This window comes from Anoplolepis gracilipes, chromosome 8 (assembly GCF_047496725.1).
Source record: "Anoplolepis gracilipes chromosome 8, ASM4749672v1, whole genome shotgun sequence".
NCBI classification, from domain to species: Eukaryota; Metazoa; Arthropoda; class Insecta; order Hymenoptera; family Formicidae; genus Anoplolepis; species Anoplolepis gracilipes.
In genome coordinates, this window is record NC_132977.1 from 11,821,279 (window position 1) to 11,847,446 (window position 26,168).

The 26,168-nt window shown below is 31.7% G+C and overlaps 7 protein-coding genes across 21 annotated transcripts; 4 read left to right on the forward strand and 3 right to left on the reverse strand.

Annotated features, from left to right (window-relative positions):
• Positions 1 to 104: 104 nt before the first annotated feature.
• Positions 105 to 7,070, forward strand: Gcn2 (eukaryotic translation initiation factor 2 alpha kinase Gcn2). The gene is made up of 14 exons (XM_072898502.1): positions 105 to 274; positions 563 to 682; positions 787 to 956; positions 1,037 to 1,298; positions 1,386 to 1,940; positions 2,042 to 2,416; positions 2,492 to 3,031; positions 3,267 to 3,424; positions 3,599 to 4,038; positions 4,135 to 4,411; positions 4,501 to 5,020; positions 5,156 to 5,635; positions 5,728 to 6,632; positions 6,801 to 7,070. Exons 2-14 carry the CDS (start codon positions 626 to 628, stop codon positions 6,925 to 6,927), a joined length of 4,866 nt encoding a protein of 1,621 aa, XP_072754603.1. The 5' UTR covers positions 105 to 274; positions 563 to 625; the 3' UTR covers positions 6,928 to 7,070.
• A 523-nt stretch (positions 7,071 to 7,593) lies between these two features.
• Positions 7,594 to 9,911, forward strand: LOC140669055 (aldo-keto reductase family 1 member A1). 4 transcript variants are annotated; one of them, XM_072898518.1, is made up of 7 exons: positions 7,594 to 7,732; positions 8,093 to 8,183; positions 8,370 to 8,534; positions 8,641 to 8,844; positions 8,910 to 9,026; positions 9,124 to 9,518; positions 9,776 to 9,911. In XM_072898518.1, the coding sequence occupies exons 2-7, from the start codon at positions 8,121 to 8,123 to the stop codon at positions 9,819 to 9,821; spliced, it is 990 nt and encodes a 329-aa protein (XP_072754619.1). In that variant the 5' UTR covers positions 7,594 to 7,732; positions 8,093 to 8,120; the 3' UTR covers positions 9,822 to 9,911. The 4 variants fall into 4 exon arrangements, with proteins under 4 accessions (XP_072754619.1, XP_072754618.1, XP_072754617.1 ...); XM_072898517.1 differs by lacking the exon at positions 7,594 to 7,732 and adding an exon at positions 7,896 to 8,013; XM_072898516.1 differs by lacking the exon at positions 7,594 to 7,732 and having other exon boundaries at positions 8,040 to 8,183.
• Positions 9,912 to 9,943: 32 nt separating this feature from the next.
• On the reverse strand, positions 9,944 to 13,575 carry LOC140669050 (DNA replication licensing factor Mcm5). The gene is made up of 8 exons (XM_072898503.1): positions 12,858 to 13,575; positions 12,503 to 12,758; positions 12,219 to 12,391; positions 11,805 to 12,139; positions 11,352 to 11,698; positions 10,832 to 11,265; positions 10,439 to 10,710; positions 9,944 to 10,173 (listed from the first exon to the last, which is right to left on the reverse strand). The coding sequence occupies exons 1-8, from the start codon at positions 13,007 to 13,009 to the stop codon at positions 9,944 to 9,946; spliced, it is 2,199 nt and encodes a 732-aa protein (XP_072754604.1). The 5' UTR covers positions 13,010 to 13,575.
• A 138-nt stretch (positions 13,576 to 13,713) lies between these two features.
• On the reverse strand, positions 13,714 to 17,460 carry LOC140669051 (poly(A) polymerase type 3-like). 2 transcript variants are annotated; one of them, XM_072898504.1, is made up of 10 exons: positions 17,307 to 17,460; positions 16,600 to 16,835; positions 16,220 to 16,463; positions 15,707 to 15,811; positions 15,474 to 15,624; positions 15,187 to 15,398; positions 14,717 to 15,014; positions 14,284 to 14,460; positions 14,035 to 14,156; positions 13,714 to 13,914 (listed from the first exon to the last, which is right to left on the reverse strand). In XM_072898504.1, the coding sequence occupies exons 2-10, from the start codon at positions 16,806 to 16,808 to the stop codon at positions 13,840 to 13,842; spliced, it is 1,593 nt and encodes a 530-aa protein (XP_072754605.1). In that variant the 5' UTR covers positions 16,809 to 16,835; positions 17,307 to 17,460; the 3' UTR covers positions 13,714 to 13,839. The 2 variants fall into 2 exon arrangements, with proteins under 2 accessions (XP_072754605.1, XP_072754606.1); XM_072898505.1 differs by lacking the exon at positions 17,307 to 17,460 and adding an exon at positions 16,900 to 17,040.
• Positions 17,461 to 18,054: 594 nt separating this feature from the next.
• On the forward strand, positions 18,055 to 21,802 carry Wdr37 (WD repeat domain 37). Of its 8 annotated transcripts, none has more exons than XM_072898507.1 (6): positions 18,055 to 18,537; positions 18,650 to 19,185; positions 19,258 to 19,383; positions 19,769 to 20,531; positions 20,616 to 20,862; positions 21,399 to 21,802. In XM_072898507.1, the coding sequence occupies exons 2-6, from the start codon at positions 18,915 to 18,917 to the stop codon at positions 21,519 to 21,521; spliced, it is 1,530 nt and encodes a 509-aa protein (XP_072754608.1). In that variant the 5' UTR covers positions 18,055 to 18,537; positions 18,650 to 18,914; the 3' UTR covers positions 21,522 to 21,802. The 8 variants fall into 8 exon arrangements, with proteins under 8 accessions (XP_072754608.1, XP_072754611.1, XP_072754609.1 ...); XM_072898510.1 differs by having other exon boundaries at positions 18,798 to 19,185; XM_072898508.1 differs by having other exon boundaries at positions 18,055 to 18,520.
• Arv1 (ACAT-related protein required for viability 1) lies at positions 21,547 to 25,399 on the reverse strand. 4 transcript variants are annotated; one of them, XM_072898529.1, is made up of 5 exons: positions 23,024 to 23,162; positions 22,424 to 22,532; positions 22,102 to 22,354; positions 21,835 to 22,032; positions 21,547 to 21,685 (listed from the first exon to the last, which is right to left on the reverse strand). In XM_072898529.1, the coding sequence occupies exons 2-5, from the start codon at positions 22,505 to 22,507 to the stop codon at positions 21,561 to 21,563; spliced, it is 660 nt and encodes a 219-aa protein (XP_072754630.1). In that variant the 5' UTR covers positions 22,508 to 22,532; positions 23,024 to 23,162; the 3' UTR covers positions 21,547 to 21,560. The 4 variants fall into 4 exon arrangements, with proteins under 4 accessions (XP_072754630.1, XP_072754629.1, XP_072754626.1 ...); XM_072898528.1 differs by having other exon boundaries at positions 21,835 to 22,041; XM_072898525.1 differs by lacking the exon at positions 23,024 to 23,162 and adding an exon at positions 25,165 to 25,399 and having other exon boundaries at positions 21,835 to 22,354.
• Positions 23,419 to 24,932, forward strand: LOC140669056 (1,5-anhydro-D-fructose reductase). The gene is made up of 3 exons (XM_072898520.1): positions 23,419 to 23,557; positions 23,714 to 24,235; positions 24,319 to 24,932. Exons 1-3 carry the CDS (start codon positions 23,486 to 23,488, stop codon positions 24,691 to 24,693), a joined length of 969 nt encoding a protein of 322 aa, XP_072754621.1. The 5' UTR covers positions 23,419 to 23,485; the 3' UTR covers positions 24,694 to 24,932.
• Positions 25,400 to 26,168: the final 769 nt, after the last annotated feature.

A 26,168-nucleotide genomic window follows, 5' to 3' on the forward strand; every position in this document is an offset into this window, starting at 1 on the left:
TCTTGGGGCAAAAAAATCCTGCGCTCTGATTGGGCAATAGAAATCGTAATCGAGATGACGTATCTAGATATTCATTGCATCAGGTTGTACACAGATGATGTTATTTTATCGCGTTGTATTGCACGGTACTGTATTATATATCGATGAGCGAAAAAATGTGATTGTGTGCGATTTGATTTGTAGAGCAGCGAGAATTAATCAAACTTGAGGCACAAAAAGAAAATTTATTTTAAAACGTTGCATATCACGAAGCATGTAAACTTGACGAATTCAGGTAAAGAAATAGTTTTTCGATTTTATTCACCCTCACGCATTTTTTCTACACGTGCATTTCTCGAAATATGTAGGCATGTGGGTATACAGTAAACTTCTACATAGAGATTATACATGTTGATTGTACATGTTTAATCGCGCCGATTATTGTCACTTTATGTCGCCTTGTCAATTTTATTTTCGAAATATACAATACCGAAATATTATATATATATATATATATATATATATATATATATATATGTGTGTGTATGTATGTGTGAAATTTAACGTGTGTAATTCTTTTCAGATTTTTCTTGTTAAATTCTAAAACACTAATCTGCATAAAATGGGTGAATAGCAGCATTGCAAGATGTCTCATATTGAATCGTGTAAGGATCGGCAACAAAATGAATTAGAAGTTTTGAAGGTATTTATTAAAATATATTTACAAAAATACATGGCACAAGTCTATACTTTTTCCAAACTGTGTTGTATATTCTTTTAATGATTCTATGTTATTGTTTGTAACAGTCCATTTTTGGTGATGAATTACGCGATTTAAGAAAGAATAAGAATAAAAAAAAATGGCAACCCCTGGATATTGTTGTTACCTTGACACCACAGAAAGGTATGTCTGGACCAGCCGAGGTCTATGCGCAAATAGATTTACACATTATGTGCAGCGACAAGTATCCTGACGAGTAAGTCTAAAAATATTGATCTTTCAAATAAAAATTTTAACTTTGTCATTTATACATAATTTATTTATGATATTTTTTAGAGTGCCAACTATTCAATTGCAAGATAGCAGAGGTTTGTCTTATCAACAAGTGGCAGTTTTATCATCAGAGCTCGAGAACTTGGCAGAAAAATTAAAGGGTGAAGTTATGATTTTTGAATTTAGTCAACATGTTCAAAAATACTTGCACGAGCATAATAAACCAGGTTATAGTAGTTTTTATGAAGAAATGGTATCTAGACGTCAGGAAAGAATACAGTGTGAGATGCAAGAAAAACAGATGAAAGAAGATAAAGAAAGACAGGTTTGAATTTATATTTCTTTGTCTGTGTGTATGTATATATTGTTGATGTAACCTTACGCAGTCTTAATTATTTTATTTCATCACCAGGTATTGCTAGATGCCATACAGAAACGTCAAGAAGCTCTAAAAAAAGCTGAGATGCGTAATCGGAAAGAAACAATCCGATTGGCCACAGACTCCGATACTGTCTTTAGATCCATACCATCGTCTCCGCACGAAAAAGGGACAAATCGCTTTAGACGTAGATGTGTTAGCACATCGGAAAGTTCCGAAGGCTCACTATGTGAGCACAGAGGTACCAAGCTTATGCATTTTGACAGTAATAAAGGCGAGAGGCAAGTACACCGAGGGAAATGCTTGGGTCACAGTGGAAAAGGTTCTGTGGTATACGCTGGCGTGGATATGACCACTGGAGAATTATTGGCTATCACAGAGTGGACATTAAAATGCTCAATGTCGAATGATTGTGATTCTACTCAAGAAGCTATCGATATACATCACGCCATGAAACAAATCGCCGGCTTGGAACAAGAACTCAATCATTTGTACAAACTACATCATCCAAATCTTGTTCATTATTTAAATATGAAATATTTACAAAATAACAACAGTGTAGTAATTTACATACTACAAGAATTTGTGGTATGTAAAAATATATAATACAAAATATATTTTGTTTTGTAATAGTATATATATTCTACGAAATTATAAGAGTAAGTTTTCTCATTTGTGTGTAAAAGTAGGTTGGAACCACATGCTCGGTTTTTTTGATGGCAAACATTCCGATCGATATTGACATATTGAGGTATCTAGCAAATGGTGTTCTCGATGCGTTACGATATCTTCATGAAAATAATGTGGTACATAAGGATTTGCGCGACACCAGCGTTTATATAGATCGCACGGGTGTTGTAAGATTATCAGATTACTCTTTAGATAAGAGATTATCAGACATGTATCATTCAAACTCCTTAGCAAAGACTGAAAACGATTTTCCAACAATTCAAGGCCGAGGAGGCAAGAAGGCAGACATATACAGATTTGGAATTTTATTGCTTTCATTGTTAAAAGGGACTATCATATCTGGAGAGGAAATTGATGTAACAGAAATTTCACAGGTAGATTTTTTTTTTGTGCAGTGTATAACATTAATAACTGATCGACATGTGCGCCCTAAATAATTTTCTTTTCAGCTTCACTTGAGAGATTTTATTTCAAAATGTCTTATCGACGACGAGAGAATGCGTTGGTCCGCGGAACAATTATATCAACATAGTTTTATAAGAACGCCATTAGAACGAGGTTTATCGCCCTTAACGCCGGTTCATAATGAGATAGAGAAAGATTTAGAGCCAGAGGAACCAGATAACGACATTCAATTGCATTTACCATCGATGGACGGACAATCGCGAATACAGAACGAATTTGAAGTTTTAAAATGGTTAGGGAAAGGAGCCTTTGGCGACGTCTTGAAAGTACGAAATAAATTAGATGGTGGAATCTATGCTATCAAACGAATAGAACTGAATCCGAAAAATAAACAACTGAATAAGAAGATTACACGCGAAGTGAAATTGCTTTCTAGAATGAATCATGAGAATGTCGTACGTTATTATAATTCATGGATTGAAAGTGCTACTTTGGATGATTCTGTCAGGCATAATCAGTTTACACCAATTACCACATCTTCGGAGAGAACAGCCACCACACAAGACAAAGTAGACATAGTCAATGTAAGTACATTATTTACATAAGTTGCTTTTATTAATAACAAAGTTATAACAATGTCTTATTTTATATAGTTGAATTTTTATTAAAAAAAAACTTCAAGTATATTAAAATTTAATTATATTAAAAATATATTAAAATTTAATTATATTTATATTAAATTATGATTTATATTTATATTAAATTATAAATTAATAATAACAGATTTGTGATATATAGATGTGTGATTTGAATTTTTAGCAACTGGAAAGTGATGAAATAGAAAAATTTGCTCCACCTTTACGCGACGTTGAATGGAATATATCGTACGAATCTCGAGCAAATGGTGCTAACGATAGTGATGACGATAACAGTGATACTTCAACCGATTCTGATAGCGAAGAACATTGCGCTTTTCTGTAAGACAACTTTTTTCTAGACATGAGAGAAAATTCTATAATTAATATTTTAATTCATTATTACAGCTTATTGGCTCTTTATGTTTTGCATAATTTATATTGTAAAAAAAAAAAAATAATATATTGTGCAAAAAAGTTAAAAAAAGGAACTAATGCAATTTATATCTTTCACAGAATGCGTACCTTACTATGTATTGAGTCTTCCGATAGTATCGAGTTTGAGAGAGACGGTATATCACAAAAGTCTGTAATGACGCCGGATGTTTCAAAAAATGATGCCAAAGACGTTGAACCTGCTTCCGAAGACGTAACTGTGAAGGAAATACAATTTATGTACATACAAATGGAATTTTGCGAGAAAAGCACATTAAGAACTGCCATAGATAACAATTTATACGAAGATGAGGAACGCGTCTGGAGATTATTTCGAGAGATTGTAGAAGGCTTAGCGCATATTCATCAACAGGGTATGATACATAGAGATTTGAAACCCGTAAACATTTTTCTCGATAGCAACGATCACGTCAAGATAGGAGACTTTGGATTAGCGACGACTAATATATTATCGACGTTAGTTCACATTGATGCTGACAAGGAATCGCAGTTCGAGAAAGGTACGCGCGAGTGTCTATATATAACAATTGTAACAAATAATTAATGTTAATTTTAATAATCAATTTTTATACATCTTATACAATTTATATCTCTAGGTGGAAGTTTTGATGTAGAAGAATTGGGATCTCTTACTGGTCAAGTTGGTACAGCTTTATACGTAGCTCCTGAACTTTCCGCGAAAACTGCCAAAGCAATCTACAATCAAAAGGTGGACATTTACAGCTTGGGAATTATCTTCTTTGAAATGACGTACAAGCCATTAACTACTGGAATGGAACGTGTAAAGATTTTGTTGAATTTGCGTTCTAAAGAGATCGTCTTTCCTTCCGATATAGTGGAAACAGATATGCCACATCAAGTTTATATTATACGGTAAAAAATTAAATTTTTAATAAGATTATATAAATTATTCTCAGTCATATTAAAAAAAGATGCAACTAAACTTTTTTTATTTTCGTCAGCTGGCTGCTGAATCACGATCCCAGTCAACGTCCTACCGCCCAAGAATTGCTCTCTTCCGCGTACTTGCCGCCACCTCAGTTAGAAGAGACGGAATTGCAAGAGATGGTGCGCCATACATTATCCAACAGTCAAAGTAAAGCATACAAATATTTAGTGGCATCATGTTTCACGCAAGACGTTACGCCGGCCGAGGATATTACTTATGACATGAATTTGCCCGCTAGGGGAATGCCAAGTGTTCTTTCCTCAAAAAAGCAAGTTCTACAAGAAAGCGTGAAGCAAAAGATCGTCGAGATATTTCAAAAGCATGGCGGAGTATATATCACGACTCCGTTGTTGATGCCCAAATCCGTTCAGCATTCTAACTTTACCGAGCACAGCGTGAAACTGATGACGCGCACCGGTAGCATCGTTTCTATACCCCACGATCTTCGTACTCCTTTCGCCCGATATATTGTGTGGAACAATGTTTCGCATATTCGAAGATATGCTATCGAACGTGTCTTCAGAGAGAAAAAGGTATGCTATGAGAGATCTTATAAGCAGCTTTTTCCAACATGAGATTAAAAAAAAAGTCGATGCATTTTATGAAATAAATTTACGAATAAAAGTAAATAAAACGTACAACACATGAGTAATCGCAAATTATTGTAGGCTCGAGGATTTCATCCAAGGGAATTGTATGAATGCGCTTTTGATATCATTAGTCCTATAGACAACTTAATGATCGAGGCAGAACTGATTTTTATCATATGGGAGATCTTTAACGAATTACCGCAGATCCGGGAATATAATTTCATTGTGCGTTTGAATCACACGTCACTGTTACAAGCCGTATTGATGTACTGTGGCGTGGAGAAGGACAAGTATCAGGATATATATTCCATATTGCAAGACGCTCGTGATGGAAAATTAACGAAATTCCAAGTTCAAACACACTTAATAAGCTTGTGCCTTACCGATCAAGCTATGGAAACGCTTTTCAATTTACTCGAAACGGAAAGTTCCGTTGCGAAAATCTCCAGTGTCTTAAGAACAATAACGAGAAGAAAAGGAGAGGTCGCGGGTTTAGCCAAAGAAGGCTTGAAAGACATAGAGGCTGTAATATCTATTGTAGAAGGTTTGGGTGTCAAGGTAATACCATACACTATATATATACATATTATATACATGTTTATACAATTTGTATAAACTATGTTTGTATAAATTTGTATCTTTTGTTACAGTGGCCTATTACCGTCGTACCTTTATTAACGTATAATGTACAACAATATAGTGGTGTGATATATCAGATAACTTGCGAATTAAAACATAGACGAAAGCGAGGTGGTCAAGATGTCATAGCTGCCGGCGGTCGATATGACAAGATGCTGATGTCGTTCAGAAAGGTTTTGGAGCGCACCGGAATGGCGAGTAAAGAAATGAAACAATACGGCGCTGGTATTAGCATATCATTAGATAAATTGGTATCTGCCGTTACCGAGGCATGCGAGAATCTGAATGGTGAGAGTAAATGCGGTTGCATCGACGTAGCTGTGTGTTGCGAGAGCAGTCCAGGAAGCGAGGGCAGAAGGGAAAGAGAGATGATAAATATATTGCGAGAAATCTGGTCATTAGGATTAAAAGTAACGATACTGGATCTATGCACTATGGAAGAAATATTAGAATACTGCCGAGAAAATTCTATAAGTCATATAGTATTGTTAAGGAACGGCACGTTAAAGGTGCAAACGTGGGAAAGAGATCGATTCCAAGAAAAGAAATGGAACACCATACAGGACATTGTCGAGTATTTACAACGACAGTCGGAAACCGCGTTACCGATATTAAACAGATCTGAAAGTAAAGTGAACGCGAACGATGTGTCAATAGCGCCGAGTAATCCGGTCAATATTAATATCAATTTTATCCTCTCCGAACGCGACAAGCTGTCTGGTAGTGGTAGAAGAAGTTTTAAGAATACCATACTAGCACAAATGTCATCTTACTTACAAAGAATATCCCCTAAAGTTTCTGTAGAAATCTTTGCAGTCTTTTTGGAAATGTCCGTTATAAGAACGATAATCAGTTATCTGGAAATTGACGAGGAAGAACAGGCATTTCAAAAGAGCATTCAATTTGTGATAGACAAGTGAGTATAATTGATTATATATATATATATATATATATATATATATATATATATATATATATATATATTCTATATATTATGTGAATATAACGGGAATAAATATTATATTAAGAGAATGTATGTAAAATCTTGAATGTTACATATAAACAAATATATATATTTTTACAGACACGCACGGCATAAAAAATATATTAAACAGATATGTGAGGAAATGAAGGAATTACGTAATGAAAAAGCAAAGCCTGTAGAAATACTGTATAGTTTAACAGACAGTGCATACATGGCTCTCTTATAAGTGATACTATCAAAATCGAAGAATATATTTTTTCATAATAATCATGTGAAATCGTTGAGATGACGAGTGATTGGAATGTATGTTATCATTGTAAGACTAGATACTAAACATTTTTTGTACTGCATTATATATATTTGTAAATGTAAAACATTTAATAAACAAATGTTTAAAATACATAAAATTATATATGTCTTATAACTAAGATATGTATAGCAATTTAAAGGGTATGCAGATTTCAATTCCAAGTTGAAATAGAGGAACTGCACGAAACTTGTATGAAAATCAAGTATGTTATTTACCGCAATAACGCGATATATTATTTTTCTTTCAATCGCGCGTTATTGTAGGATTAAAATATATTTAAAAGAAATATGAGATATATGCGTAATATTGTGCTATATTTTTTTTATAAAAAAATATTTTATTCTTGTATAAAAAATAATTTCTAAGATTAAACTTATGGCACGGAAGTAATTTATATTTTACACATGACAAATATAAATATATTTTATATATATATATATATATATATATATATATAATAATACCTTTATTATTATCAGATCCTTGGTATCTGCATATCTTTATTATCGGACCTACGTATATCTTTTATCGCTATTATACTCTTCAATATTCAGTTTTATGGAGTCGTTTGTTTTAGCTCATTGTTTGAAATATCTCGAGGAAACATCGTGAAAATTGAATGAGATATTGAACGAGACATATTCGTGCCAATTTGAATAATTTAGTTGTAGATTACACAATTCATAACAGAGGCGATAATATTTCTAAGATTATACTTCAGGTATATTATTTGTATTTATCATTTCTCATTTTTTCATTTTTAATTAATGCGAAAGACGAGTGTATATGTTGCTTTTTATTTAAATCCATTATTACCCGCACAACCCTCTTTGAATCAATACGACTTTGCGAGACTATATATATATGTGACGCGCGGGGATCTTGGATACACGCGTGTTTTATACGCTAGAGAGAGTATACGATTATTCTAATTTTAGAAAACGGCCTATCTAAGAGTAACACACTTAATCTTTGACATCTAAACTTAATTAAGAAGGATCGGTACGGTATCGTGGAATTATTTCTAAATGACAGTGTATGCTACTTTCATACATTTAATACCGTTCTGTTGTTACACTAGAATATCAACGAGGAGAATCTCAACAAGCATGCGTTCTGTACGGTTGCTGTCCGGATATGATATGCCGACAGTAGGGCTGGGGACATGGCAGGTAAAATAATATCAGACTGTTTATGGTAAACCAACGAGATGCGTGTACCATTAATTACATATTTTTTTGCGTTATCACTAAATTAATTATTTTATATATATATATAAAATAATTAATTTAGTGATAACACAAAAAAATATGTAATATATATAAATATGTAAATATATATAATTTTTCTTTTTCCAGGCTAAACCGCAAGAAATCGAGACCGCTGTAAGCACCGCTTTGGAATGTGGCTACAGGCATATCGATACAGCGACAAATTATAATAATGAAGAGGCGATTGGTAAAGCTTTAAAAAAATGGTTTGAAAAAGGTGGTACTAGGAAGGACCTTTTTATCACGACCAAAGTAACGTATCGACGAGAATTCAATCACGATTTACTGCTTAATATTACAATGCTGGTCGTATTTTAAGTAATCGGTTTACTTTGAAAGTTGTCTTGTAATCTTTCAGTTGCCCCACTTTGGTAATCGACCATCCGACGTAGAAAAATTCATCAAGCTGTCGTTGGAGAAGCTCGGATTGGATTACTTAGACATGTACCTTATTCATTTGCCATTTACATTTAAATTTGACGAAAAGACGGGCGCTGCCGCGACCCATGAAGATGGAAGTTACGTACTCGACTTTGATACAGATCCTGTTTCAGTATGGAAGGTGCGTGTCTAAGATATTACATTACATTATGAAGAGAGCTGTAAGAAATTGAGATTATTTTGTAGGAAATGGAGGAGCAAGTTAAATTAGGGCGTACCAGATCCATAGGTTTGAGCAACTTTAACGAGGAACAAATTTCGACTATCTGGGAAAATGCACAGATTAAACCAAGTAATCTACAGGTAAGTCATAGATTTAATCATCTATGTAATTTCGTCTGTTAAATAAGTTTCAAAATGTGTTTTTTTTTTTTTTTTTTTTTTTTTTTTTTTTTGTTAGGTGGAGTTACATGCATATTTGCAGCAGAAATCAATTCGAGATTTTTGTAAGGAGTACAATATTGTTATAACGGGTTACAGTCCACTGGGCTCTCCAGCTGCAAAAACGCACTTTGAGACAAAATATAAATATACTTTAGACAAATCCCCCGACTTATTAAACCATCCGATCATACAAGATATCGCTGCGAAACATAAAAAGACAACAGCACAAGTCTTATTACGTTATTTACTGCAATTGGACATTGTAATTATTCCCAAGAGTTCATCTCCCGAAAGAATTAAATTGAATATTGATTTATTCGATTTCGCCTTAACAGAAGATGATATGAGAGTCTTAAGTACTTTAGATAAAGGTGCTAATGGAAGAATTTTTAACTTTTTATTCTTTAAAGGGTAAGTTTTTGAGTATGGATATTATTTTATATTTATTCCGCAAATGTACTTAAAGAGAGAAAATTTTCATACATTCTAATATATATAAAAATCATATATTTATATAATATTTAGATACACATTAGTAAATGATACACAATATAAAACTAACTTGGTATCAGTTTCTCAAAAGTTTGTTATTTAAAAAAGAAAAAGTATGATAATTTTTAATTTTGCACAGCTATATATATATATATTGTATAAATTGTCTGTTTCAGAGTTCAAGATCATCCACAATATCCATTTAAAAACGAACTTCCATAATTGTAAATTAACATACGAATTATTAGTTTTTTAATAAAACAGTTGACAAAGAATTATGTAACATATACGCAACAAAAGCACAACATTATACATATTATAAATTAGAGTTTTTACCGTTCTCTTCAATGTAATCTGTACAACATTTTGCGTTGCAAACGATGTTGCAGTTCACCGCGACGTATCATCGTATGTATGACTTTGTAAATAGCCCGTTCCGGAAATGATTGTTTAAGAAAATCTTTCACTATATTTTGTTCAGATACTTGATGTCCGATAGGGAATCTGCTTTTCAATTGCTTTTCGATGCGAGACAATATTTCATGATCCTCTTCTGAGGTAAATCCTTCAGCTCCTAACGATCATATGTATTATAAATAATATTTACATACTCAAGTTATTGTATTTTCTTTGAGTTATACATATCAAATAAGTTATTATACATTTGTGATTTGAAATATATATAAATCATAAATTATTCAAGTGTTTATAATTTATATAGGTCTAAATATACAACTCAAAGAGAAAAAGAAGAAAGTAAAGCAATATTTTTAATTTAAATCTGAGCAAGTTAATATACTATTACGTTTTTCTTTTAATTGTATCAATTTGTAGCATACCTGCTAATGATCCAGACATTGCTGCTTCTAATGTAGACACTTGGAAGAGCCTTAGAGCTTCGTTAACGTGGAGTTCGGTGGCAAAAGGTTGCATCTGCATTTTGGCCAAAGCTTCGGAAATTCGTATAATAGCCTCAAGTTGCCGAACTGTTATAGGTATAGACAATCTTTTCTCGGAATCTTTTTCATGTTCTCTTGTACCAGCTCGCATCATTACATAACGATTTTTCAATTTTTCTCCTGCATCTACACTGAGTCTTGGACCACAACGCCTACCATAAATAAAAAAAAAAAAAAAAAAAAAAAAAAATAGACAACACAATTACTTATTATATATTATATATAAAGTTTACACTTATACGATAAATGCAATAACAAATGCGACAAACTTACGTTCTGCAATAATTAATATACTTTTTAAGAATGTGTACAGGTATCTCCCCCTCTACCGATTGTTCTGTGATCTGGCCAGCATTACAATGAATGTTCAAAACGTGTTTAGCCAGAGTTATATCTTTGTTTTGTTCATGTTCATCTTTAACAATAAATATCGTGTCGAAACGCGACAGTATCGTCGGCATGAAATCTATGTTTTCTTCTCCTTTTATATCGTCCCAACGACCGAAGACTGAATTTGCCGCCGCTAATACAGAACAACGCGTATTCAGGGTCGTCGTTATCCCCGCTTTCGCTATAGAGATTGTTTGTTGCTCCATAGCCTCATGTATCGCCACTCTATCGTCCTCTTTCATCTTGTCAAACTCATCTATGCAGACAACCCCACCGTCAGCGAGCACCATTGCACCGCCCTCCATGACAAAATTTCTCTGAAAGCAATGACATTTATCATTATATTAAAAGGTGATTTGTCACTGTATTGGAAAATTATTTTTCAACAAGGACGTAGACTTACAGTTACTGGATCTCTCGACACGGACGCAGTCAAACCAGCCGCGGAGCTACCCTTTCCCGATGTATAAACAGCTATAGGAGCGACTTTTTCTACAAATTTCAATAACTGCGACTTGGCGGTACCTGGATCACCCAACATCAAGACGTTGATATCACCTCTCCTACATAAACCATCTGGCATCAGTTTTCTGGCTCCACCAAATAATAAACACGCGATAGCTTTTTTGATATCTATTGCGCCAAAAATACTAGGAGCTATGCTCTTTGCAATTCTCTCATATAAATTAGGATCTGCCGCTAAACGGGTGAAAAGATCTTCTTCTTCGGACGACACAGGTGGTTGAGTTCCTGTATTGTAAAACAACAAGAGATAAACACACAAATCTCTAATCAATATTTTTTATGAATGCCTCATTTCTTAGATTTCTTTATATTATTATGTCCGTATTATTACCAATGTTTGTGTTTTCTCCATCTACAGAGATACCAAGAACTCGAATATATGGAGCCCGAACGCCTACCAATGCCTTCTCTCTGCCTGTACCTTTGCCGCCTGTTTTAGAGACCTTTTTAATGGAATATATCCCAAGAATCAAAACCCTATTACCAGGCACGATTCTGTCGCATAAATATCGATCGCAATATAATTGCAAATGCCTAGGCATTTCACCCTGTGGTATATGATCTGGTAATTCTTGAAGCTTCAATACTTGAAAGTCCACGCAACGGCACTTATCTGGCATTATAAAGAAAGGATCTAGAGGACATCTTGGTCGACCTGCCTGTTCCCTGATAAGAAATAGAAAATTTATAATATAATTTATAATATAAAACGTTATTAACAAGCCATAAAATACTTTGTGCTTACGTAGAACACTTCCTAGGTAAAGCATATCCTTCCAAACCTGGCTTGATAGGAATATTGACTTGAGTAACTTTGCAAGAGCGACATTGTATCGCAATTTTTGTTGCCTTTGCTCTAATACCAGAGGCAGAAACAATTATACCAGGAATCTTAACGAGTTTGGAAACAATATCTGGCTGCAATAGAAAGAAGCTGTCGCATTAATTATGTTTAATTATATTTAACCAAACGTTTTGTATTTTAAACTGCTAAATATATATGCAATTTATGGACTTTATATACGTTACCTTCATTCCTCTCAGAGAGCTTGGATGAGCATCCGAGCACAACAACACCTGAATATCTTCCACTTTCTCTTCACCTTCGGGTCGTGGGGTTGTAAGTTCGTCCGCGACATCTTTCGCAGCCTCCTCTAGAATCGGCAAATACTCTGTTGGGAGCTTTTGGATTTTTTCTGCGAGGGATTCGTCAAAGGCTGCTAGATCTTCCAAATTAATCTCTAGCCAGTATTGACCAAGATTGTAATTACGTTTTAGGGTATCCCTGATTGTAACAGATGAAATGCATTTAAGATCGATATGAAAAGATCAGAACAAATCACAAGGTATGAAAAGAATTAATGAAATGAAATATTTTGCTTACCGATATTTGTAATTGAAGTTACCCTCGTGAAACTGTCGAATGAATTCCTTAAACTTCTTCTTCGAGTGTTGGAGATTTACGCGATTTTCGTCATTGTTGTCTACCGCAAAGTTATCCGAGAAGAACACTCCTGGATCGTCAAAGCCTTCCATGTCACGCGAGTATTTGTTTAAATTAAAGTACAATTAAAAGATCAAGCGAAAATATCATCAACAATAAAGTATGTCGTACCGCGGACATATGTTTTGGCGGGAAACTTTCAAGGTATGTTTAAGGCTGATACAGATGACCGATTAGGGCGGTATTTCATGAATACGACCGTCATAGAAATCAAATTAAAGCACAATATTAGGCTTTATTATGAAAACTTTCTATCAAATAAAAAATAGATAATAATAATTAAACAATAATAATAATTTTTAATTTTAAAGTCTTACTTTCTTTCCACCATGGATACGCGTACTAAATACTACTGGCCAATCATAGCCATTCCATTCTTTAGAAGAGTGGCCATGATTGGCTAATATAGTACTTAGTACGCGCATAGTATAACTAGTATGGGCACTCTGGTCGGTATTCATAGTCTGATCTAATATTTAAGATTGTCTTAAGATCCCGTTCAACCAATGAAGTAGCCGTATAGCATCATTTTATTGGTTGAAGATCTTAAGACGACCTTAAATATAAGATCGGACTATGAATACTAGCCTTTGTCGGCACTTGATCACGTGGTATTTCGCCATGTTTTTGGACTAATATTCAATGACGTATCAATCGTTCAAAGAATCTGCGTTATATTCGTACCGTAAAAAGAATGTATAAAAATTTTATAAATTTTTAAAAAATTAAGAGAAAGTTGAAAAATAAAAGAAATAAAAATTGTACTATGAAAAAATTATACAGTCGGACCTCTTAGGCCGGATCTACACTTTTACAATTTTTCACACAACAAGTACCCGGCATTATATCACCACGAATTTTATTACTTCTTAAATGGCCGTGGCAACACACTACCACTGTTTCCATTTCCAGCGATATTGCCATTCCGGTGTACATACTAGAAACAAAAATTACAGGATGCACGATTAAGCACTATAAAATATAGTATCATTATGAGAACACATAATATATATTAATAAAAAAAGTTAAAGTATATAGGAATAAACTTCCTTCTTACCTTCCTTTCTTTTTTCACCAAACTTGAAGATACATAAGTGTGCAGGTCCTTTCGTTTTACATGTTTAGCTTCAATCCACATTCCTTCCTTCAACATATTTATTTGTTCTGCTTGTCTTTCAACTGCAATAAATATATGTGTAGTTAATATATTTTCTACGTTTACAATCAAACTTATATAATTATATATATATATATATGTACATAAACATACATATATTTATATTAAAGCTTGTGTAATCACACTTACTTGTTTCCACAAAAGATTTGATATCATATGTGAGATCAATGTTGAGACTTTCATTCTTAGCAAATGACAGGCCGATAAACCACATGGAACAATGCTTGCCTGGTTCAGGATTCAATGGTGGAAAAGCTTCCGGATTTATATGTGCCAAGGTAATGTGAAGGTTTCTTTCCAATGTACCTATATAAACGGTTATGATTTTGCCAATTTGGCATGCATGAATTATTAATACATATTGCAATATATTACAAAGAATATATAAATAAATAAATATATATATATAAATTATTAAATGTAGAAAAAAATATATATATGTATATGCAAATGCTAAAAGTTAATTAAAATTATGTGATAAAATAGTAGCAAAATATTTTTATAAAAGTATAAAGGAAATATATGTACAGTCTTGTAAATGTATTTTTTTTCATTTTATTACCTATTAAATGTCGTATTTTTGACTCAACAAGGCCACACCATTCAAGTTGATTTTCCGCGCTTGAACTTCTAGCCAACAGTGCGATATAATGTTTATATTTTCCAAAAAAGTTTGGCGGTTCGAACAACTTATTCCACGTTGCTTTACCAATGATGATCTCTTCAGTTATAGTGAGTCCATTTTCAAATGCATCTTGCATGATAGTTCTGGTAAACATGGATACATTGAAGGTAGAATTTTGTTGAGGATATGCTGGCGTAATTATTGGCATTAAATGACATCTATCTGACACATTTACCTAAAAAAAATAACGAATAAAAGATTTATAAAAAGATAAACAAAACTAAAAAAAAAATTAAAATTTTATAAGATGTTATGCACTCAAAATTTCGTTATATAATTATATTATTTTCTTGATATTTATATTGTTAAATGCAATATTTGCAAATTATAAAAGTAAAATTTTTTACTCTTGAATCCCAAACTGGATAACCGAGATTGACATTATCAGGTTGTTTTAAAAGTACTGGTTGTGGCCATTTCCATTTAGAGAATACAAGGAAAAATTTTTTTATTAGAGTTGCAGCCACAGCGTTAGGATAAAGCTGACACGTTCGCGCAACTAACATCGCGCAGGATACATCACCAAGGTAACCTAAGACATTGCTATATATCCCATGGCCTAAGAATAAAAAAAAAGCAAATATAAAGTAAGATATGTGCATTATTAGTTATTTAATATATTATGTCATCTTACGTTTTGCCCATAATTTTATAGCTCTAAGAGCCAATCGGAAATTTTCTATATTAGGTACTAAGCGCAATATTTCATCCGTCACTCTACATCCGTTGAGACTCCTGACACACTTGTGATCAAGATTTTTGAGAAGCATGTCATCCTTAAAATCCTGTAAAATTATTAAAGATTAATTTTTTTAAAATCTAAAACTTGTAAAGTGTTTTTGCATGTAAGTGTTAAATATTACTAACCATCGAATCCGGAATTTCTTTAAGAGTTAACTTTGCAAATAGCATGTCAATTTCTATACCATCAAAATTCATTTTTATGACAGGTACAAAGGCTTCTTCCACTGCCTAAAATATAAATATAAATCATCATAAATATAAATATTGCAAATATTGATCAGATCAAAATTAAATTTAATATATACCAGAATTTAATGTATACCAAAAATTATCATACATATATACTTTTTTTAAATTTAATTTTAATTAGTTATATATTCACATAATAAAAAAATGTTTATTTCTAAACATACACATATATATATATATATATATATATATATATATATATATATATATATAACTTAGTTGTGAACTAGTTTGGAACAAATATATATTAATACTAATAAGAGGAAAAAAAAACATTTATCATATATATATATATATATATATATATATACACATAAGTGTTAGAGAAATATATATATATATTGAATAAGAAAACAACTATATGTTCTATATTTATGAACTACATACCCTTAAATCTGTAACTTCCTCTTGCATCTTCAATAGTTCAAAAAAGGATGTAAAATAATCGGATCTATATATATGACGTGGTACAACACATAATGCATCAATATCAGCGCCTTTGTGATGTACGCCTAATCTATATGAACCAAATGTGTATATTTTACCACCAACTTGTTCAGCTACATTAGGTGGCATGTTTCTAGCTATGCTCGTGTCTCTTATCCACTGTTTGACCAATGCATTCAGTTTGCTGTAAGAATATAAAAGTAGTTTTAATAATTTATATGTACATATATATATATATATATATATATAAAACTTTCTCTCATAATCAAATGTAAGCTAATAACACAATTATATTGTATAATTGCAACTTTGTAAAGTACTTCAAGATCTCCACTCTATGATTCAACTCTTCTTCAGATTCAAAAACATTATAGGGTTTGAGGGCCTCCTTCAATTCATTAGTTCTGGCAATGTCAATAGGTTTAGGCTCTGCCACACTAACAGCAGATGTCATACCCAGAGTACGTAAATTGTTCTTCTTATTTGATGTTGAGTTTGAGTTGGAATTATTACTTTGCGTTTGCCACATTGTGGTGTCCTTTATTTAAGTATATACCTGCAAAAATATCTTGTTGTGAATAACAACCTTTTGTTATATATTATATATTTACGATATATACATATAAAATAGGATTGGGCTAATGAGAGCTAAGCTTTCAGTAATTAGTCATCCATAATGGATCTAAACCTAGACTAATAATAGAGTTGAGTCAATACTAAAAAATGTAAAACTAAGCAAACAATATGGAAGGAATTTTTTACTGCTTGATGTTTTATCAGAAACGCAATGGCATAATAACGATATTGTCTTTTAACAATTAATGATTTTTAAACAATTATCTGGTGCCTTAATCACTCTGATTGGCTCTCATTAGTCAATTCTTATTTTATTTGTTATTTAATTATATTAGAGTCCTCATGTTTTACTTATTTATTATTCTTATTATTATAATGTGATCATATTATTATGATATATGTGCTTAAAAATTTTTTAAAAATTTTATATAAAATTTAGGAAAAACTTTACGAAAGAGAATCGATGCATCCAAGATAATTAATTTAGACGAATAAATTCATGTTTTCAGTAAAATCATCCACGATAGATCGGACTTATGATTGCAATATTAAAAAATGTAAGAGTAAATAACTAAGAAATGTAATGTGGAAAGAATTTCTTAAGGTGCCTTTTCATGCTGACGCTCGACGCTCATTTTTGGCGTCAAAACAGATCACGTGACCAAAATTGGCGAATTGGTATTTTTATTTTTGGTCACGTGATGTCTTTTGACGCTGAAAATGAGCGTCGAGCGTCAGCATGAAAAGGCACCTTAAATAATAACAAGCAAGCATTATCACACACACGAGAAATAATAATGGACAACACGTATATATGTATATATTTAATGAATATATTTAATGAGTATATATAAGTTGCGATAAGTTTGTGATAAATGTTTTGTTCTTACTCATTCTGTTCGTTGATTTTATTTTAAATTTTAAATTTATTTTCTTTGTAATATTATTATTTTTTTTATAAATGTGTTTGATATTTTATTTTAATTTAATATAATATATTCATTGAGAATCCATTCATTATATTTTCTTCTTTTATTTTATCCTTTTATTTATTTTATGTAATTTGTACACGAATGAGTGATACGTCATTTAAATTTGCCACTAAAAAATGGCGGCCATTGGAACAAAATTTCATTGGCTGTTCAGAAATATGCGTAATAGCACACCTTACTTTCTTTTCACCATGATTTTACATATATCGTGCTCTTCATTCTGCGTATAAAACACGTACGGAAACGGAACAAGCGTGATATTCGATTTTGGGGCGAAAAGAAACGAAATATGCAATGACGTATAAAAAGTATATACGCGATAAATAAAAAGATTTTTATCCTCGACATATGGTGATGCACACGAAGGAAAAAGTGATCGTGAGATAATAAATCTACGTCATCAAAATTGATTGTCAATTCTCTCGAGTAAAATTAAACTGTCTTTAAACGTCAGTGCAAATAATATGGCCAGTGTATTAGGAATACATATTTGTTACTTTCTTCCTAAAGACCGGTGCGATTTGAGGTGATAGGTATTCTGACAGTTGCTTTAAATATAATGCAGGAAAGGAAGATCGGTGTCAGATTAGATATAAAAATGTAGTATGTGTGAAAACATACACATCTTTCCAAATCTCTGTGATATCAATTGCGAGAAATGTCAAATCGGCGCGTATGTATTTATCACATGTATGTTATGCATATTTATGTACAATATCGGATGCCTCGCGTCCAGACGAATTATTTAATGCACTGCCACATTTTTCTGACAACTGTCTGAATGTGTTTTCTCTATTTATAGTCTATCTTGATATTGGCTTTGTGATAAGATGGACGGAAACATATTCCTGGCGCCGATTAATTTAATGGAACAATCTAACACCAGAAAATGTCACGTGACACATTCGGTGATAATATGTTTAATCAATTGATATATTCTGTGTTGATAGGTCATACATATGCAATGAACGATAATGCGAGCATTCTAAGGCATGATTGTCGCAGAGAGTTAAATTAGTGGAACATGCTCGTCTGTTGTTTGTGCCATTTTTGTTAAATGATAAGTCATGCCTGGAGAACCATCAGCGACAACTGGAAATAAATCCAGTGGAAAGGCAAAGAGGATCTCCATACCTCGCGTACAAAGCAGTACCGACACAGAACTGCAGTCACAACAGAGCGGTTCGACTCCCTTACAACCTACTGCGTTGCACTATGTAAGCTTTCGTTCAGAGTTAGAAGACAGTCCTATCCCACCAGCTTTGCGATGCCGTTTATATGATCTCTTTCAACAAATTGAAAAAGAATTCGAAATGTTGTATACTGAAAACGTTGGATGTAAGTATGTTTCTATTAAATTTTATAATTATTCAATGCATTAAGTATTAATACTATTGTATTTGATTACAGTACAACAAAAGATCGACATCCTAAATGATAGACTTGAAAGAGAGTGTTATGAATCAGGTGAACGCAGTTTACCTCCTGGAGATCTTACAGATTACCCAGAAACGAAAAACCTTTCCAAACAGAAATGTAAGACTTTTGCTGCAGTATTATATTAATATTACATATATGTATATAAATACATGTGTTTATTGGTCATACATCACATATAAGATGTGAAAAAAAAAAATAAATCTTGAGATGGATAATATTTATTAAATTAAATCAAAAAGTTACCTTTATCTCTGACAAAGTTAATTTTTCGATATATTCATTATTTTATAGTTTGTAACATTATATAGTTTTATATATTTTCCATTTATTTTTATATACATTTTTAGATTAAAAAAAAAAGAAAAAACTATAGGTGTATATATATAAAAATATTATATAATAGTTTAAATTTATTAATAATGAATATAATTATATTATTAGTCAGTTGTTGAATCTATAATGATCTTTTTTTTATTTCTAGTAATGAGTGCAAACTCGGCGCAAAAGATTAAAACTTCTCACAAATTAAAAGCTCAGACTAGTAAAATAGTATCGAGCTTCAAAACTCCATCTATGACTTGTACTATGCAAAGAGAATACATGGGTCACCGAGATGGTGTATGGGAGATATCTGTGAGCAGATCAGGACAACCTATCATAGCGACTGCTTCTGCCGATCACACAGCACGTATATGGGCGATAGATAATAGTCGATGTTTACTACAATATATTGGACACAGTGGATCTGTAAATTCAGTACGATTCCATCCAAACCGAGAATTAGCATTATCGGCGAGTGGCGACGGTTCCGCTCACGTATGGCAGGCAGCTGTTGACTGGGACATGCCGAAAAGAGTACCATCATTAGAGGAACTTCCAGTAGCTAGCTCTGAACGATCTGCTACAAATAATTTAATTAGTAATAATGACGAGCAAGAGGATCCCCCGACTCTGAGAACACCAATACGAGAACTCCTGGGCCATTCGAGTGTTGTAATGGCCGCCGATTGGCTCTCTGGCGCCGAACAATTGGTTACAGCTTCTTGGGATAGAACGGCAAATTTATACGATACGGAAACCGGAGAAATTATACATACGTTGTGCGGACACGATCAGGAATTGACTCATGTGTCGACTCATCACACGCAAAGATTATGTGTTACGTCCAGCAGGGATAACACATTCCGATTATGGGATTTTAGAGAACCGGTACATTCGGTTTCAGTATTTCAAGGTCATACAGAGTATGTATTATTAATATTAACTTATATATATTTATTTATAATACTAAACGAATATGTTTAATACTTGACACATGTTTCTTACAGAACAGTAACATCTGCAGTTTTCACAAAGGAAGATAAAATTGTATCAGGTTCAGATGACAGAAGTGTCAAAGTATGGGAATTACGTAATATACGCAGTCCGTTAGCAACAATACGCGGGGATAGCGCTGCTAACAGATTATCAGTTTCTAGTACTGGGATAATAGCAATACCACATGATAATAGACAGATACGTTTATTTGATTTAAGTGGTCAACGTCTAGCAAGATTACCTAGAACTAGTAGACAGGTAATATATATACACAATATATATGTATGTATTATGCATATTTTTATATTTATGTAAAAATTTATTTTTTGAACCAGTTAGCAAAATTATTAATTTACATTTTTTTTTTTTTTTTTTTTTTTTAATATATTAATGTTAACTAAAATAATGTTAACTAAAAGTCTAAAATGACTGAATTGTAAGAAGTCACGCATTATTTACAAGTGATCTTAAACTTTTATACAAGCATTATTGCATTAAAATATAACAGGAAGATTTTTAAATATATTTGGCTATTTTTTTGAATATATTATATATAATTTATTATACATAGAAATCTTACATATATAGCATGATTGCATTTCTTTCTTTATTTCCAATAGTTTCATTAAACAAAAAAGAAATAACATAATTTTAAAATGTATTTGGCTGTTTTTTCGAATATATTACATATAATTTATTTATGTATACAGAAATCTTATATTGCATTTTTCTTTCATTTCCAACACTATAAATAATTTTATTAAACAAAAAAGAAATAACAATTTTATTTGCAGGGTCATCGTAGAATGGTGTGTTCTGTTGCTTGGTTGGAAGATAATAATGTGTGTAATTTATTTTCTTGTGGATTTGATAGACTAGTATTAGGTTGGAGTGTTCTTCCTGTCAAAGATGCTTAAATATCAAAAACTGTATCGTTTTATATCAGACACTTTATGTCATGTTAATGTGATATTGGGAATATTTAAGTGCAATTTAGAAATAGAAGTACATATGTAACTATACAGTAAAAATCCAGCAATTAAACCAATCAAAGAGCCTCCCTTTCCACTCTTGCAGACAACTGCAATAAATAACCAAAATATATATTATATGTATTATATCTAAACAATTCATCAAAGAAATAAATTATAAATAGAATGTGCGATTTTAAAGTTGCAATAAAAACTTTGTGAATGTCCTATGTAATTTTTTTTTAGAAAAAATTCTTACCCGAGTATGCAGTGAAGAGACATAAAACAGTGTAACCTTGGATAAGAAAATAATACGGACCCGAGGCTATATGCCTCCACACTATTCCCAGAAATCCCAATAATTTGCCGCAACCTCCAACTATTAGAGCATGGCTTAAATCTTTCACACTGTATTTGTACGGTTTTTTGCCAATAATAAACCATTTTAATTCGGTTACTAAAACAACTGTACAAATAAATGCCACAAAGGCAAATGCTGTATGTAACAATACACTGTAAAAATTACAATAATCTTGCGACGCATCATTATAGATCAAATCCGCTTCTGATGTGTTTAATTCTGTCTTTCTTATCTCGCAGGAAAACCAAGCTCTGAACGATTCGGCTAGCCATAATATTATAATTAATTTCCAATACGATTTAAAATTGCTGTTGTACAAGAGATGTCTATAAGCTGGTTTTTCTATCAGAATAAGATCGACAAAGACTATAACGGGATCGTATTCGATGTATTTGTCAGCTAATAAGCCACACTTTTCCTAAAATATGTTATATAATGTAAAATTGATAGTATACATTGCAGGTATATGAATTCATGTTTTACTTACACATTTTAAAATTTTAAGAACGCTAGGACAGTATCTCCTAAAAAGCTCTTTGCAGTCAGCTCCACAATTTATACAAATGTACATTTAAACAAAATCTCTCAGATATTATCTGAAATAATAACGAAAAATATACTAGAGTTATATAGAATTGTAGAATGTTGTTTATTACTACAGCCTTGAAAGTATTTTTAATCTATCTTTAAACTAATGATAAGTTACATAAGATACATGTTCTATACACACAAAGATACGAGGCATGTAACTATACAAATGAATGATATATCATACCTAGAAAACCTAATATTTTATTATACCTTGAAAAATCATGGAATTCTCATGGAATTTCGTTAGGATTCAGGGAATTTAAAAAAATGTCAAAGAAATACTTATTTAAAAATTTTTTTATAAAAATTTAAAATATTTTAAGTTTAAAATCTGCTCAAAATATATATATATATATATATATATATATATATATATATTTTTTGTTTGTCTATATAAAATTCTTTAAAAAATATGTTTTTTGTTTATATCAAAAAATGATACGTTAAAATAAATAAGCTTATTTTAAAATTGCATCTAAAAATATTTTTATTTTACCTGGAGTTTTGAACAAGCATACCAGGAAGATCCTGCAATTCTCAGGGAATTTTTTTACAGAATTTGAGTATACACCCTGATTGAAATAATATTTACACTTTTAGTTGTCGATTCTGATTTCTAATAATAAAATTCAGCAAATATTTGAAAAGAGAGATTTCACTTATGTAACATACATCTCTGAATGTCAATGTCTACAGAATCTATACAATACAACACTTATCACTAATCACACCAGTAACAATAAGTCAAATACCATATAATAAAATACCCTTCAATTGTTAATGGTTTATTAATAATGATAAGCAGATAATGAAAGACACCTTGTGTGCAACTCTAATCATAAAAAAGATAATATGAGATAGGAAGTAAGGGAGTGGGAGAGATAAAGCTTCAATTCTAGCAGCACATTGAGATCCTTCCCAGTTTTGGTTCAACGTTCGTTCGAGATACATTGAAGATATGACATCAAATTCAAGTGTTCTTTTGAGTACTGGGCAATCAATGCCTATTCTGGGATTTGGAACTTGGAATGTAAGTTAAAAAAAAAAAACAAAAAAAAACAGCAATTTATATTATGTATAATCCAAGTAAACTCTGATATGTGTGTGTTATATTTAATAAATATATATTATATATTATTAAAAATATATATTAACAAAATCTATTTGTTTTTTGTAACAATAAAAGGCAACTGGGGAAGAATTAGAAGTAGCTCTTGATGCTGCTTTGACAGCGGGATACAGACACATTGATACAGCAACAGTGTATGAAAACGAAGTCGTTATTGGCAATGTTTTGAAAAAGTGGATTGATTCTGGTAAAGTCAAACGATCTGATTTGTTCATTGTTACAAAATTGCCACCTGGCGGTAATAGAGCCAGTGGTGTAGAAAAGTGGCTCAAGAAATCCCTTGATAATTTGCAATTGAGTTATGTTGATCTCTACCTGGTACATGCTCCATTTGCATTTGAAGATGTTATTGGAGAGTTGAATCCATTCAATCAAAAAGGAGAAATAAGAATCGATGTAAACACAGATCATTTGCAAATATGGTCTGCAATGGAGAAACAAGTATTGGAAAAGCGTTGCAAAGCAATTGGATTGTCCAATTTCAATATTGGTCAAATAAAAAGGATTTTGGATTTTGCTAAATTACCCGTTGCAAATTTGCAGATTGAATTGCATGTATATTTGCAACAGAAGGAATTGGTGTGTTTTTTTTTTTAATATATTTCTATAAATTTTTATAAATGTAAGATATATATATAATGTAAGATTATATATTCTTTCAGGTAAAATTTTGTCGAAAAAATAATATTAGCATAACAGCATATTCACCTTTGGGTACACGTGGATTCGTCAAGATGATAGGAAAGGCAGATGTCGTGCCAAACTTATTAGAAAATCCTACTGTGTTAGAAATTGCCGAGAAATACAAAAAAACTCCTGCTCAAATAGTACTTAAACACATTATTCAAAAGGGCATAATAGCTATACCGAAAAGCTCAACTCCCACAAGAATTAAAGAAAATATCCAGCTATTTGATTGGGAATTACAAGTTGAAGATGTTGACAAGTTAAATACTCTTGATATGGGTGAATCTGCACGAGTATGTAATTTTGCTTTCTTACCGGGTATTGAAAAACATCCAGAATTTCCTTTCTAATATATTATGCTATAACTTTACCTCTTATCTATGTTATTTATTTTATTACGTTGCATTTTTTTATCCTAATACATTCATATTATGCTAAAACTTTATCTCTTATATATATGTTATATCTTATTGTGTATTGCATTTTTTTTTATATATTATGAGATAATGATTTAAAGAGAATATTCTTATATATATTTTTTTGTTATATTTGTGTGTGATATATATAATCGGTGGCAAATAAATGTCTTAATAAATAAATATGAAAAATGGTCAATTAAATATATATATATATATATATATATATATATATATATATATATACATATACCCTGATTAGATATATAAAATATAATACTGTATTATGATTATAACCTATTTATATAACTTTTTCATTTATACAAACAATAGAAAATGTGTCAAGTTTAAAAGTTATTTACTCATATTTCAAAATGTAGGTTACTTTGACAGTAGGTTACCTACTTTCACTTCAGTTATTTCGGATTGTTGACTTTTGCATTTTTTTTTCCTCCTCGTTAGTAGGATAACACTTTGATCACAGTTGTATAATGTTGTAAAACGATATTACTAAATAAATATATTATAATCAAAACAATGTGACAACATGCCCACGTGTATCCAGATGACAGCCATTATCTATATAAAAAATTCATCATTAAATGCAAAGATGTGAAATAATGGTCTAAAATTTAAATATCATTTTTTCTATTCTGTAGAGGTGGGGATATGATAGTGATAGAGAAAGGGTGCATTCCATATGAATGCTCACGTGCTGTAATTGAAAATAGCGTTCACGCTTATAAGCGCTATTTTCAATCGTTCCGTTTGCTGCTTAAACGCTTAAAATTGCAAACGGAAAGTTGTTCCTTTTGGGTGCCTGAGCATCGTGAACATGTCAAAATGGCGGAAAAACAGACTGTTCTTTTGTGTTCGCTAATTGTAATAATGTTCGAAATATAGTTTGATAACGATGGAGATTCTTTAAAACTTAATACAGAAGTAGAAAACATTCTTTTAATTCTTAATAAGTATCGCGAGAAAACTGCAATATTACGCCTAAAGAATTACGTAGAAAAGATTTTACCATTATATACCGATGTACAATTTAAATCACATTTCAATTATTAATCATATATTAATCATATATATTAATCACATTACAATTTAAATCCATTTTTCTATTCATCATGTGATACCATAGGTGCGTTCCATATGAATGCTCATGCTTTTGCTGCCCTATCTCGATGAAATAAGCATTTGTGAGCACGAGTTATGACATCACAGTGACGTCATTAATGCGTTTATAAGCGCTTATAACTCCAAATGGAACAGCGTAGTAAGCAATGCTTATAAGCGCTTTAAGTGTCCAAAAGGAACGCACCGAAAATAATATACCGATAGTGCTATAAAGCAATGATAAGGTTATGTTTTCTGGCAATAGCGAGACATGTCTGGAAAATAAATCG